Source organism: Astyanax mexicanus, chromosome 20, assembly GCF_023375975.1.
Source record: "Astyanax mexicanus isolate ESR-SI-001 chromosome 20, AstMex3_surface, whole genome shotgun sequence".
NCBI classification, from domain to species: Eukaryota; Metazoa; Chordata; class Actinopteri; order Characiformes; family Acestrorhamphidae; genus Astyanax; species Astyanax mexicanus.
Window position 1 is genome coordinate 3,489,988 of NC_064427.1, and position 15,256 is coordinate 3,505,243.

General features: G+C 38.8%; 1 protein-coding gene across 1 annotated transcript; it reads left to right on the top strand.

The window, feature by feature from the left end:
- The first annotated feature begins 7,515 nt into the window (after positions 1 to 7,515).
- On the top strand, positions 7,516 to 11,973 carry LOC103031084 (bone morphogenetic protein 10). Its single transcript, XM_007250237.4, has 2 exons — positions 7,516 to 8,078; positions 9,071 to 11,973. Exons 1-2 carry the CDS (start codon positions 7,721 to 7,723, stop codon positions 10,099 to 10,101), a joined length of 1,389 nt encoding a protein of 462 aa, XP_007250299.3. The 5' UTR covers positions 7,516 to 7,720; the 3' UTR covers positions 10,102 to 11,973.
- The last annotated feature ends 3,283 nt before the right edge of the window (positions 11,974 to 15,256 follow it).

Below are 15,256 nucleotides of genomic sequence, written 5' to 3' on the forward strand. Positions count from 1 at the left end.
ATTTGGAATTAGGCAGAAATGTTGTCCGTAGTTTATAGAATAAAACAACAATGTTCATTTTACTCAAAGGTATACCTATAAATAGCAAAATCAGAGAAACTGATTCAGAAACTGAGATGTTTTTGTTTCCAAAGCTGTATATATAAATATATCATACCAGTCAAAAGTTTGGAGACACCTCATCTTATTCGAAGTGATTTCTTTCTTTTTATGTTTTGACTTTATCTTGAAACATAGAAGCAGACTTATTCTGTAAACAGTAAAAAGTGTTAAACAACCCATAATATGTTTTATACTTTAGATTCTTCTAAGCACCACATTTTGATGCTTTGAGGAAAGATCTGCCCACTCTTTAACTATTAACTCTTTTAAATATTTATCCAATATTTTATGGAATCCATGGCATGAACAGTTAAGGCTATTCTGAGAGCAAAGGGAGGCCCGGCCAGGTGTTAGTGATGTAGTGTACCTAATAAAGTGCTGTGGGTAAGTGTATATGAGTCACTGCTCTATAGGAGGGGCTGAGTGACAACCGGCTGCTCCTCTGTGTAAATGATCATCAGAGCTGCTCCCTCTCGAGCCCTCCGCTCAATGTGGAAGCCTGTGGCCACAGTGGCCTATCTCCAACACATAGGGGGTTCATTTCATTTCCTCTGTGACACTTTAAATAGTAGTGTTTAGCAGCAGTCAGTTTTCCTAAAAAATTCCTACCCTATACTGCGTGTCCAAATGTTTGTGGACACCCTTTCTTATTTTTGACTCCCTTCCAAAAATACAGGTAAGTGAAATCATTTTTTTTGTTCAAAAAGCTTATTAAAAACCAATTTTTACAACTCGTAGCATAGGCTACTCTCCAGGTGCCCGGAGATTAGGCTACGCTACGGGTTGTAAACAGTGTTTTTTTAATAAGCTCCCTGGTCACTTTTAAAGTCATTAATACCTTGTTTAAAATAGTAGGGCTCTCCAGATTCTAGCAATAAAGTGTGGAGCTACTTTGAGGCTGAATAACGGTGAAAAAAGCAATTTATCTGCAGGGGCAAGAGGATGCCCTGAAGCACCCGTTGTAAAGAGTGCTGGGCAAAAAGCACAAAATTACTGGATCTCAGAAAGCTGCAGGAGAGCGGAGGTGGGCTAGTTCTCCTTTCACATCTCATAAAGTTTAGTATTGTAGGTATTATATTTCGTTTTTTCAGTAAACTATCTATTTACCAAAATTAATATGATTTATAGGAATTACTGAATTTCACAAAGTGGCATGTTCTGCTGGTACAAGGTAGTTTTTAAGCTCTGAAATGCCTTTTTATTTTTTAAACCAGACACAAGGTCTCAGTACATCATTAAAAGATAGCTTTAAGTAAACAGACCTGCAGGAAATTTCACACTATTATATATACAAATGCCTGTCAGTCACTGCTTTGTTGAGAGAAGCTGTTTAACCGATTCTGTTGTAATCAACTTCCTGGGGTTCCTGCCGTTAATTTAGCTAACTGACTTCATCAGGTGCTGCTGATTAATGCTGATGATTAACCCACAGACTGGATTGTTACTGAAACATAGTCAGTAACCCAGCAGCAGGACTACATAAACAACTGGCACAAAAGCAGTTGCAAAACTGCAAAAATTACGCAGCGCTGTGGGAAAAACCCAGCAAAATTAAATTCAGAGCCAAATTTTTGTCAGTAGTCTGCCTGACATTACACCACCAAATCTTGAGGATTTCTTTTCAAGCATTACATTAAAAGCTTTCATGGGTTGGACAATGAACTAGACTTGGGAATCGAGAATCGATTCCTGTTGAGAATCGATTCCTTGTGTTTCGATTCCACGGAATCGTTTGGCACCTTGCTTAATGATTCTCTTATCGATTCCAGACAGCACGATCACGCAAGTTACGCATGTTACGCAAGTTACGCATGATTCAGTAAGCACGTCTTTTCAATGGCATCCACTAGGTTAAAACGCTCGAAAGTTTGGCTTCATTTCATGCTACACAAGGATGGCAACAGGGCGTTTTGCAACCATTGTAAATTTTTGATAACATCGCCGGGAGGGAATACATCAAATATGCACAAACATCTGCGCACACAACATTATTAGAGAGTATTTGCTACATTTCCATATTGCCAGTTGCACACTGTTGTGGACATGTTGACTTTGTTGTTGAGTTTGTAAGGTCGTATGATATTTAAGTAAACAAAGTTGGTGCTTATGAAACTGTTTGCTCTCCTTTTTTCCCCAAATTGGAATCGATAAGAGAATCGATAAGGAATCGAATCGTTTCACAGAATCGATAAGGGAATCAGAATCGGAAAAATCTTATCAATTCCCATCCCTACAATGAACTGAAACACCTGGTTTTAGAGCGCAATAATTGATTGTGGTGACGGACAGTTCTGGTGGAAACAGGAGAGTTGAGGTGCACATTGAATTCTGCGTGATTTGATCAGCCGTGGTTTTATGTTTTTTGGATACAATCCGGGTTAGCACCCGAACATCCCTTTCAGACAGCTTCCTCTTACAGCATCCACAGTTAATCCTGTTGGATGTGGTCGGTCCTTCTTGGTGGTATGTTGACATTACCCTGGATACCGTGGCTCTTGATGCATCACAAAGACTTGCTGTCTTTTGGTCACAGATGCTCCAGCAAGATGTGCACCAACAATTTGTCCTCTTTTGAACTCTGGTATGTCACCCATAATGTTGTGTGCATTGCAATATTTAGAGCAGAACTGTGCTCTTACCCTGCTAATTGAACCTTCACACTCTGCTCTGCACTGTTACTGGTGCAACGTACAATTAATGAAGATTCTCCACCAGGTTGGTCCAATTTAGCCATGAAACCTCCCACACTAAAATGACGACAGGTGTTTCAGTTTTATTGTCCAACCCCTGTACATTTTGCAAACTATTAATCTTGTATTTGCTGGTATTTTTGGCGGAAAAATAAAGTTAAAAGACAAAAAGCTCCAGTCTTCTCAACTTTATAGATAAATGTAACAGCCTCCACCTAGATAGCTAAGAAGATAAAAAGAAGATCCTCCACAGCAATCACAGCACTGACACTGACAGTGCATCACCGGCTCTTTATGCACATCTCCCGCTGTGCTTCCCCCCTGACAGGGCTGGAGGCAGCGCTATTCAAGAATAGAATCCAGCATTCGCAAAAGAGTGCCGTGGGTCCCAACATCAACAAAAGCACGCCAAAGATAGATGCCACTCAGGGGCAGGAATCCGTCAGTAATGGGGGTGAAAATCATGCATTCAGTCGCTAAAGTGATGCTAATGTCAACAAACAAAATTACATTCTGCCACTCTAGCCTTTTGTCTGTCGCCGAACACGTAAACGTGTTATTACAGCCCTGTCAGTCCGATCCACACCTGTATGACCTCTATTATTATTTTGTCAATTCGGCTTCCTTCGAAAACGCGGCAAACGCAGACTCGATTAGCCATTTGGTGGAGAGAGGAAAAAAAAAAGAAAATGCGGCAGATTCTTCCCAGGCAGGAAAGACATGTTTTTGCCATCACGTAAGTGTTCCTGTTTGATACGAGCAATCAAATGATTACAGCTGCTGGAGTTCATCAGTCTCAAGGAGTTTGCTGTCATTTCTGTAGATGCTCTTGTAGCAGGTCGTGACAATATAGAGAATACCGTAGAGTTAACTGTCCAAATGTTTGTGGACACATCCCATTTCAAGAATATTTTTCAGACTATAAGGCGTATACACCGTATAATAAGACACACTACTAATGAGCGTAAATTTTCTGGTCTAATTTCATACATAAGGTGCACCAGATTATAAGGCACCTAAGTAAATGTAATTCTTAAAAAAATAAAAAAACATTTTCTTTCAAAGTCAAACGAGCACTAGATGTTAATCTACACAGATTTTTCTCCTGAGAACTGTTTATTTGGTTGAGTTTAAGTGTAGGGTTTCTGTTTATTAACAGTAAGCTTAGATTTCAGCAGCGCTAGCCGCAGTTAGCAGCGCTCAAATGCCACCTGACAGCACTACTCAGAGGAACCCTGAGTGTTCCGTTAAGCCAGGGTGCTATCAGCTAGCAGTTTGCTCCACGTAGCTTCTTTTAACATGGTAACTTTGCAAACTACAGTCCAATATACTCACCTCTGAACGGCAAAGAGCTAGCGCTGTGGTTAGCGGCTAATGCTAATACTGCTTCAGCCTTGTTGCTGGAGAAACTTCATTGAAACTCACCCTCATAACGCTGTACTTCAGCAGAGTGGCTTTACTACTCCTTTTACCACCTGACTGGTAGGATTAGATGATTTTTAGAAAAACAAAGCATTTTAAGTGTGCCATGTAACATTTTATTACAGATAAATAAATAAATAATACAACATTAGTTATGATATGGACATGTGTAATAACAAAAATTTTGGTTTGTTTCCTGTGGGGTTAAAATAGTATAATTTGTACTGTGATAAAATCATACATGTCAAGTTTCCCCTTTTTGGCCAGGAAACTACTGTATTTTACCTTTACTCTTTCCCGAATTAGTATATTCCCATATATTTCCCTTATTGTATAATAATAATAAAAAAAACATTTCTGAGCCCCTCCAAACTGAAATGTCACTAACCGAGGAATGACAAAACCATGGAACACCAAATTAGAGAGATGGATGGATGGAAGAAAGGAGAGAAAGGGCATTCCTGCAACAACAACAAAAAACTCTATACATAATAATGAATAACTAATACATACTATGTACATACTGTATGTATAATATCATACATACTCCTTCTGACTGCAGAAAGTACCATTGATCACAAGAAAATAACATTCAAATAAAAATACTATATATATATAATGAATATAATAATATTAATTACTACATACTATATCATGATACTATGATACTGAACCTCAGTTGGGCTGGTGGGACGGCTCAAACCAGGCGGCAGAAAATTTCCCTTATTTTTAAATCCAAAGCTTGCATGACTATGGATAAAATTCAGCAGCAGGATTGTTCAGCAGTGACTGTTATGCATAAGCATGCCTTTGGGTCTCCTCCAGCACCCTTCAGCTGAAGGACATAATGAGAGGGAAACTTTGGATTTGTCTTCTCGTCACATGCTGTGAGGAGATGAGCAGAAAGGCAAGGCAAAGAAACCGAAAGATGAAAGTGAGATGCATATTCAGCTAAAATCACAAAAGTGAAGGAAATCAAAGAACAACATGAAAGCACCTGTCAGTGACATGACACACACTGTACGATTTCTCGTAGACCCAGAAGTCTGCCATTGTGTTCCAGCAGAAAAGCAGACAGTTGTGAACGAGTGTTCCACAAGCCTCTTCCTTTTTTGTACTGTCATTTATTTCTGAGTTCAAAAAAACAAAGCAATTTTGCAAAAACAAGTGGTAAAATAAATTCACATTGAGACATTCTAGTCATGCCAGTCCACTTACTGATAACCGCCGATCACCACGACTCCCATTCTCCCATTTCATGCAAGAAGTGTTTCCTGATATGCATTCATCTTGCAGTTGGGTGTTATTTTTAGCTTTGTTGATTTGATTTCATGCTTCATGTCACTATACTCCTCATGAGTGCTTCTACATTTGTGATCGTGTTTCTTTCATTCCCAGCTTTTATGCCGCTCAGGTGTGCATGGTGTAAGTGGGGGCAAGAGAAGGCCTTCATGACCTGCCTAGTAAACAAAATTAGCTTTATAAGAAAAACACTTACTGGAATTGCTAAAAAAACAGTCAGTCATGCCAAATCCTTCCCAAACACTTTTTTTCAGAGAAGGAAAAACATTCTAAACTTTCAATTGAAGTCAGAGTGAAGAATTTTTATTTTGAGTCATTTTGAAACATTTTTATTGGCTTATTGGTTTTGCTCTATTGATTTCTACTGTATAGTATTGATAATGTTGATGATGATGATGATGATTATTTTAATATGTATTTTTATATTGTGTTTTTTGTTAATGCAATGTAAAGCGTCTTTGAGTTTCCAGAAAAGCGCTATAAAAATAAAATGTATTATTATTATATTCTAAAACAAATTCTGACAAAATGTAAAGAACACATACCACATTCACATTACGTCAAAATAAAATTAAGACACAAGAATTCGCAATAAGAAAAAAACAGCATGAAGTGTGATGTGTAAAATGGAAAAGTAATACCCTACATGATTTAAGCTCTGGATTTCAAGTTTTTGGATATCGCAAACTAAACGATCAAAGTGTTCACCAACAATTCACAAGCTCCCAACACATATCTAGTTTTAATATGTAGGCATGTCTGCAACACTAAAAAAATATTTGGAAATAAATCTACACTGATGGGCCTGGTGGTCTGGAAAGTGAGTTGTGTTCAGGTAAATTTCTGGTGAGTGTGTGGTTGGTCAGTCGTGTGCAAACCACACCCACTAAAAGTTTTGTGAAGAGTACAATACTCTTACTGTAGGGTAAAGGCCTCAGCATACTTATTTAACAATGCCAATGATTGGTCGAGATTTTAACGAAACCAAATGAATCCAAAAAAAGTATGGCAGCTCATAAATTTGCAATTTTTGGGGTGTGTTTGGCTTCATACAGTGCTCAGACTTTTCACTTCACAGGAAATACTCAAAGGCTTTAACTTTTGACACACTTAATCCAAAATAATCAGTTCATTAACAAACACCCTTTCTGAATTGAATTAAAGATAGTATGCTGGAAATCAACTAAAATGTGAAGGACAGGTTGTCTTCCTGGATCAAGATTGGGAACCATTGACTCAACAGCCAAGTCACCAAACTAAACATAGAGTTTAGTAAGGAGTTTAGTGGGTAAATGGCACACTCTCCCCTTATCACTAAAGGGTGATGTTGATCAGCACAGGGCTGCGTCTGTGAGCTGATGTATTGGAACCGAGTCGCTGCGCTTTCCTCCGAGCGTTAGCGCTGTGATGCTACTCGGCAATGCTGCATCAGCAGTAGTTCGAAAAGAGGCGGAGTCTGACTTCACTTGTATCGGAGGAACCATGTGTTAGTCTTCACACTCCTGGTGTTTTGGGGCATCACTAGTGATAGGGGGAGTCCTAAAAACTAAGAGTGTTCGTGTATTTGGTCAATGTCACAAATTTAAACTGTAATCTTAATCATCTTGCCATAAAATTTAGTTTGTCACTTGTTTATCTCTAAGTGTCAATGAAACAAGTCCCAGATGAGACAACAAGCAAGTCAAAAAGTTATTTTTTAAGCAGTTGGGGCCGATTATCTCACAGTGAGGCCCTTAAGATCCAAGTTACGCCTCTAGTTACGAACAAAGTGATGTGTTAGTTGGTCCCTTTCTGGTGGGCCCTCGGCTCTGAACTGCACTGAGCAAGTCACAGCGCGAGGCATGCATGGAAAGAAGATACAGGATGAGTGGATAACTCTATGGCTGTCACCAGCCACACTATAAGAGGGCCCCGGACCAACCCGAGTGGCAACATCTCCAAACATGTCAGCACAACGGGGTTGACAGCATATAGTCCTGCCCTCTGTGCTGGATCACAAGATCAACAAGGACAAGGCTGTTTGCTCCTCACCCAACACCACCCACCGCATCCACCCCCCTACTTCCCTCACCCCAATCACATCGATCCGCCTGCCCCATAGGGCCAGAAAATCCTGAAACCTGTTCACAAGACCGTCACAGGTGCCTGGAGCCCACTGCCTCTTTATTGCTCCATCAGACCTACTACTTGTTCCATCGTTCCTCATGGAGGTGGCCAAACTCGGACCCTACTCTTACGCTGGGACCATAATCCTCTGTATCTCGCTGCTGCTTCGTTGGGGTCAGACCAGCCCGATTCCATCGCTTGAAGAGCCCAGATCGGTTTCAGGAGCGTCCAGGCAGGTGGATCTATCTCTGCTGGGTCAGGATGATAACGTGGATGCTCAGGTGTTGCTGGGCCAGTTCCTCTACATGTTAAATCTGACAGAGCAAGGGGCAGCGCCGAGGCCCCGGGCTGCTCGGGTCGAGCCGCCAGAGTACATGCTGGAACTGTACAACCAGTACGCCAAAGACCGCAGCACCATGCCTGAGGCCAATATTGCACGCAGTTTCAAGAACGAAGGTACACTCTACCCTTTTTCAAACTGGTTTTATTAACAATCTGAACTTGCCAAATGGATTCTACACTGTATTGTGACCTAAAATAAATAAATCGTAACTCTTGTTGGTGATTCACAGAAGCATTTTTAGGTTTTTTTAGGTTTTCCACAGGGTTTAAGAACAATTAACCAGGCAAACAACCAATTTAGATCTATGGTTCATAGATCTAAATTCTAGATCTACAACTGCCTTTACTAAAGAACTTTTGAGGAAATACTTTTTAAAGATTTTTTTTTTTTTAGAAAGTTGCCACACATCTTGAATTAGACCTATAAAGGTTTTTTAAAATTGTTAAAACTAAAGTTGAACGTCTAAACAAGTCATAATTAAACAAAAAAGAGTATAGTTTATTGTTCATTGCTGTCTAAAAAAACACAAATTTTCAATCTCCATTTTTGTTTGATTTTTAGTTTTACCACCATTGTAGCTTTCATAAAAACTGGGCCAGTAAAAAACTTTAAAAATTAAAATTTTTATTTAAGAGATAAATGTTTTTCTCTGGGAAGCAATATATAATACAAAACATATGTATTATACCGTAGTAGTAATAATAATAGTAATAATAATAATAATAATAATAACAACAACTATATGTTTTTAATATAACATTAAGTTGTTTTTGCACTTTCTTTGATTAATGTCATTGGAAATTCTGATGCACTTTCTTTTAAACATAAACACGTAATATGTTTGTTTTGAGACTTTTTTAAAACCAAGATTAATGGTTAATTATAGTTTTAAAAGGCCATTTTCAGCATTTTACGCTTCACACTCTATTGCATGGGATAATTACAGTGCATAAGAGTATTAAAATCTTATTTACATACTTATTATGATGTTTCACTACTGTATAATTGCAACAACAAAACAATTTGGGACAATAAACCATGTATGCTTATTTAACATCTCGTTCTTTATCATTGTATAAAAATACTGTTGATATTTGATTTCCAGACTCCTCCCCCCATGGAGTGACGAGCAGAGGTGTGAGGACATACCCACTTATGTTCAACGTCTCCGTCCCACATCAGGAACGCATCATCGCAGCTGAGCTCCGCCTCTACATGCTGGTCAATCGAGATCCAGGGCGCTACGAAGGTGTCGACTGGAAGGTCACCGTTTTTGAGATGCAGGGTGAAGGTGCCTCTCCACTTGGGGGCGTTGGTGGGGAAGGTGGGAAAAGTGAGAACGGACTGATTGGAATGCAGGAGCTGGCGGTGAGGAACGGCCATCGCAAACACAGCGGCTGGGAGGTGTTCGTTCTGACAGACGCTGCCCAGCGCTGGAGGAAATCTGAAGGCACAAGCCACTGGCTGGAGCTCCATGTTGAAAGCCTGAACAATGACGCCAATGAAGGCCATTTATGGGATAAAGATGATGGAGATGGAGTTGGTTTGATTGGTCTGGACATTGATACCAGCCCAGAAGGAAAGCATGAACCAGTGCTCATAGTCTTCTCAGATAAAGAAGATGAGAATCTGCATAAAAACAAAGAGGAACAGAAGAAGAAGAAGAAGATCGAGGAGAATGACCTGCCAAATCCTAGTGAATTGTGGGCCAATGACAAAGACAGTGAGGAGAAACAACAGAATGAAGCCCTTTATATGCAAATGCATTCCAACGTAATCTATGACAGTGCCCCCAGAACCCGCCGCAACGCCAAGGGCAACCACTGCAAGAGGACTTCGCTTTATGTGGAATTTAAGGACATCGGCTGGGACTCGTGGATTCTGGCCCCACCTGGCTTCGAGGCATACACCTGCCACGGGGCGTGCTCTTACCCCATATCCTCACAACTAACGCCCACCAAACACGCCATAATCCAAACGCTCTTCAATCTGAAAAGCCCTCAGAAAGCCTCACAAGCTTGCTGCGTGCCCACCAAACTGGACCCCATCTCCCTTCTGTACGAGAATGAAAACGGTAACGTTATTTTCCAGCACAAGTACGAGGGCATGGTCGTGGCGGAGTGCGGTTGCAGATAGTATTGAAGACACAAGCGAAGACACATGAAATGTAACAAAAGAGATTGTTATCAAAGGATCAGATGTGAACAGATCACTGCACGGCAATAAACATTGATGTGACGGCTTTGCGTGACGGCTAACGCGTTAGCTAGCAAGTCTATGTAAAAGTACAGTATAAAGAGACGACGTTGTCAGTAGCACAGGAGCATGTTGCTAAGCGAAGTATCCAAACAATGCATCCCCTCATGGAAAGACTGCTAAGCTAAGCTAAAAGGAGCGGTGAAAGGAAATTTACTTAGATTTCTCTCAGAGTAAATCTTTAACAATTGTATAATAAGCAAGCTAGAAGCATGCCTGTTTGTTTTACCAGCTGTGCACAGTGTCTTGCCACATGTATGCTATAAATATGGTATATATTATTAATTTAAGTTCAAATACTGTACACATACAATATACTAGTAGTTCAATTATTATTAACAATTGTGGAAGGTTGCCAGCATGACCACATTTTGAAACCACAAATTAGTCCATTCAGCGTGGGTGAGGTTGAACGTTTCACATCCAGAGTCGTAGCTACTGTTGCAAAAATGTCCATTCACTGCAGTTATAAAGAAACTTTAGATGATGTGTTTTTTTTTAGGGTTGGAATAAAGAGATTTAGCAGAATCATCTTTACAGCCATTTACAATTTTTTTTATTGCGGTTGCCAGACAGGACAAAGAGGACACACCTGAGAACACAAACACACCAGACAGTTCTGGTGAAGCAGATCCGAGCCATTTGTCAAAAAAAAGAAAGTAGAAAAGAACAGTGTAGGGATTATAAGACAGTAGAGGGTACTATAAGTAATATAGCGTAGTAAAGGGGCGTATAGGATTGTATAAGGAAGCAAATACATTATAGTGTGATATTATAGAGTATATGATAGTATATAGTAGTATAGGTTAGTATAGAGTAGTATAGGGTAGTATAGATAAGTATATGGAAGTATAGTGTAGTATAGGGTAGTGTAGAGTAGTGTAGGGTAGTGTAGGGTAGTATAGGGTAATAAAGGGTAGTATAGAATAGAAGAGAGTAGAATAGAATACTATTGGGTAGTATAGAGTAGTATAGGGAAGTATGTGGTAGTAGAGGGAGAATAAGGGAGTGAAAAGAGTATAGTGCATTATAGAGTAGTATAAACAGATATAGTTTAGATATAGTAGAATGGGGAAGTACAGGGAAGTAAGTGGTATTAGAGGGAATATAGGGGAGTAGAGGGAGTTATATGGAAACATTTGATGTAAGTGTAACAATCGTTCATAATTGTGTATATACTGTTTGTGGAGCAACAATAGTGTACGTTGTATTACTGGATGTGCTGGAGGTGTTTACACCTTGATTTCAACATCCATTGGCTTTAGCTGTATTCTTCATTAACAAATTAATTTTAAAAAGTATGTTAAAGGATAAATTATGAATAAAAACATGTAGTACAAACATCTATTACATGGTGATTAACTACAAACTACAAGTCTAAACTCAAACCTAAATTCTCTAGGCTGACCAACCTTGCAGCAGTCAATACCAATTGTGAATACAAGACATCAGAATCAGTTAGATGGGATCATTCAATCAGAACCATTGAATTCATTGCTCAAGCTCTACATTAATAAATATTATATATATAACAATTCTGAGCAATGACTGAGGACAACCTGAAGAGCTCAAAGAGTCAATATGTCAGCCTAAATTAATTGTTCATTGGTTTTCAAAGTTCAAAGTTATCATGGCTTCCTCGCTTTTGGAGCTTAATCAAACTTTGATGTTTTGATGTTTGATTGAATGATAAGCTGAGATAAGTGTGTGTTTGTTAAGTGAGAAATAAAGCTGAAACTCCTGCTTCCACAAGTTCTGCTCCCTCATCGGTTCCTCTGATTGGGCACAATCTGGTCACTAAGCACCGCATGCCATGCGAGCCACTGCCACACTCTCTTCCACTCAGTCGTGATAAGGAGGTGTCAGAGCTGGGAAGCTTACGAGCCATCACTCAGGATGAGACCGCACGCCAAGTGGGGTTCAGCTGGGAACGAGAGCTGTCAGATTCCAGAGCTCCAGCAGTTGGTTTTCGCCGATGCTCACACCTCCGGTCCCTTCCTCCTCTAAATGCCCTACCGACGTACGTCCACACCCCCGTCCACACTCACACCACATCCTCCACCCGCTTCACGTACCACGACTCCTGCTCTTGAGTGAGGTATTTAATAAGGTGCCAGCGCATGGCTGACCCGCCGTTCTGACCCTTCCTTTCTCTCGCCGTGGATGCCAGTTGATGGTTGACTTATGCAAAATAAAGGCCTGCCTATTAAGGCTTTGTTCAAATGACAAATAAAGACCTTTCATCCTTCATCTAATAGCCAGCTATCGTGGGTTTTATGAGCCGTGCCGAGCCAGACTTCTACTGCAGGATTACAGGATGCCATATTTAGTGGCACTTTGTGCAAAATTTTAAACATAGGAATTGCTACATTTGTGACACGAATGACTACCTGCCTCCTACAGGTATGGCGGTAGTCTCCCGAGAGAGGTTTCCAGTTTACTGTTTAGTAAAAGTGAGAGGGAACAGTACAAGCCATTAGTTGGGAAACACAGTATGCAGCCAGAAAGCTTACAATTCTGCTAGATAGTTGAATAAAACAGTTCAACTAAAAACTACTGAGTTCCTAAAACAAAATCTGGTTTATAAGCACAATTTAGAAAATTTGAAGTAAACCAATCAAACGACCGATTTAAAGTGGTTCCACTGTAAAATTTTACAATAAAGGTACATTAATGAACAATAGGTGGGCCAGAAAATATTGTCTTTAAAAATAAAATCTCTTTAAAAAAATGTACAGCCAATCACAATAAGTGCTCTTGCAGCTTACATGTTAGCATAGCATAGTTTTGATTGGTCTCAATCAAATCTCTAAATCCTTGAAGAATTGAATCAAGTAAAATCCCTGATTTTATATCCTATGTATTATATCTTATCTTATCTTATTGCTAATTTTAGGAATAATGTTTTTAATCAGTCTCACTCAGAATTTCACCTTAATTTAAGTAATGTGAACTAAAAGTTAAGTTTAGGTCACGTTATTCTAATTCTTGTGTTCAAAGTTAAGCTTGATTTATGTCTGTTTGAGATTTTGCTTATTTTAAGAAATGTTACTAAGGAAAATTTGCTTACCCCATTGGCAGCTTATTATAAGCACATACGTCTCTTTTTTGTTTTTGCCAATGGATTTTTTTGCAGTGTACTGTGCCTGGAAAGACAACAATCTTATCAAAGAAAGAGAAAAGAGAAAAAGAATGTTTTTTTGCAGTGCAGAGCCAGTTAATGATTAATTAACGACTGCAAAAAAAAAAAAAACATGACAGAATTATTTTTCCTTAAATTGCTGAACTAAAAATGTGTAGTTTACCATATTTCTTGCATTTTACAGCAATAAGTGACATGCGGTTGTGTGTTACAGTGATTTTACAACCAGCAGAAAGCTTTTATGTACTCTGTTGCTCATTGTGCCTAAGAACATATCTTACTTTTCAAAAATATTAGGGGATGAAACTGTGGACAAATCTAATAAAATTGTCTATTTGTGCTAAAAAAAGAAGTTTAACAATGACAGCACTAGTTAAAAGTTCAGAATTGGCTCTTAACAAACAAAAACAAGTCCATGATGTGTTTCTTCCTGCTCTCAGTAACTTCTTCATTTCCTGTTTATGAAGAAACTGAAGCTCTGCTGGATCCAGACATCATTGCGAAACTAAAGACGGCAGGAATCAGCACAAAACCTCTATTTTTGGGTGATGGTTTACAGCCAAGTAGCCAAAGTACTGCATGTCCAAATGTTTGCAGATCCTCTAGAGTTTTATTTTTGAAATCATGGTATTAATAGGGAGGATGTCCCCTATTTGCATCAGCAGCCTCCTCCACTCTTTTGGTTTTTTAGGCTTTTCATTAGATGATGGAATCGGGAGCATCAGTGAGGTCAAGTGCTGATCAAGTATTAGATGGAGCACCATCAGTCCTCACATGGCATTAGACGATATAACCTTAGGCGTGTGGGTCATTATCAATATTGCTATTTTAATCAATATTATTGCCATTTTTAGATTTCAGACTACACAGAAATCATATTTCCCAACTTGAATATATATTTTTCTCATTTTCATTTTATGTTATGCATTCTTTGTCCACCCTGTTACAGTAAGATGCATCACAGGGTGGACAATTCTGGTGAAAATTTGCATTTGATGAAAACCTTGTTGAACTACAGTTACAGGCATGTTGAATTGTTTATGTTGACCATGTTCTTGTTCTGTGTCAGAAATACATTTAGATTTTATAAAAATACCTCTTTAGCTAACTATGGGAACAATAAGAGAAATATTGTGACATTATAAGTAATAAGAAACAATTAAGAGACCACTTCAGTTTCTGAATCAGTTTCTCTGATTTTGCAAGTAAAATGAACGTTGTTGTTTTATTCTATAAACTATAAATGACATTTCTCCCAAATTCCAAATAAAAATATTGTCATTAGAGCATTTATTGGCAGAAAACAAGAAATGGCTGAAATAACAAAAAAGATGCAGAGCTTTCAGACCTCAAATAATAAAGCAAAAAAACAAGTTCATATTCATAAAGTTTTAAGAGTTCAAAAATCTATTTTTGGTAGAATAATCCTTGGCATATTCTTCTCCACCAGTCTTACACATTACTTTTGGATAACTTTGTCACTCCTGGTGCAAACATTCAAGCAGTTCAGTTTGGTTTGATGGCTTGTGATCATCAATCTTCCTCTTGATTATATTCCAGAGGTATTCAATTGGGTAAAATCAAAGAAACTCTTCATTTTTAAGTGCTCTCTTACTTCTTTTCCAGAGCTGTTTATGAGGAAGTGTGTAGGGAAGATAAGAAGGATGAGACACAGCCTGCTGCCTCTCATCCAACACCACACTGCCGCCCTCTAGTGCTAAATTATTGTTTTACTACTTTAAGGGGGTTATTTTTGGAGCCTTGCATCTGAATAGTAATTTGAAATTTGTTTATTCACAGTAAAATAAGTAAATAAATATCTAAATTACAAGTTTGGACACTGCTAACTAATGAACAATAACTTTTACAATAACATTTACCATTTCTCATTGA

Excerpts from the sequence above, each read along its gene's own strand:
- LOC103031084 (XM_007250237.4), top strand. The coding sequence starts at position 7,721 with ATGGAGGTGGCCAAACTCGGACCCTACTCTTACGCTGGGACCATAATC. Across the intron at positions 8,079-9,070 it reads ACGCAGTTTCAAGAACGAAG|ACTCCTCCCCCCATGGAGTG; the intron begins GTACACTCTACC and ends TTTGATTTCCAG.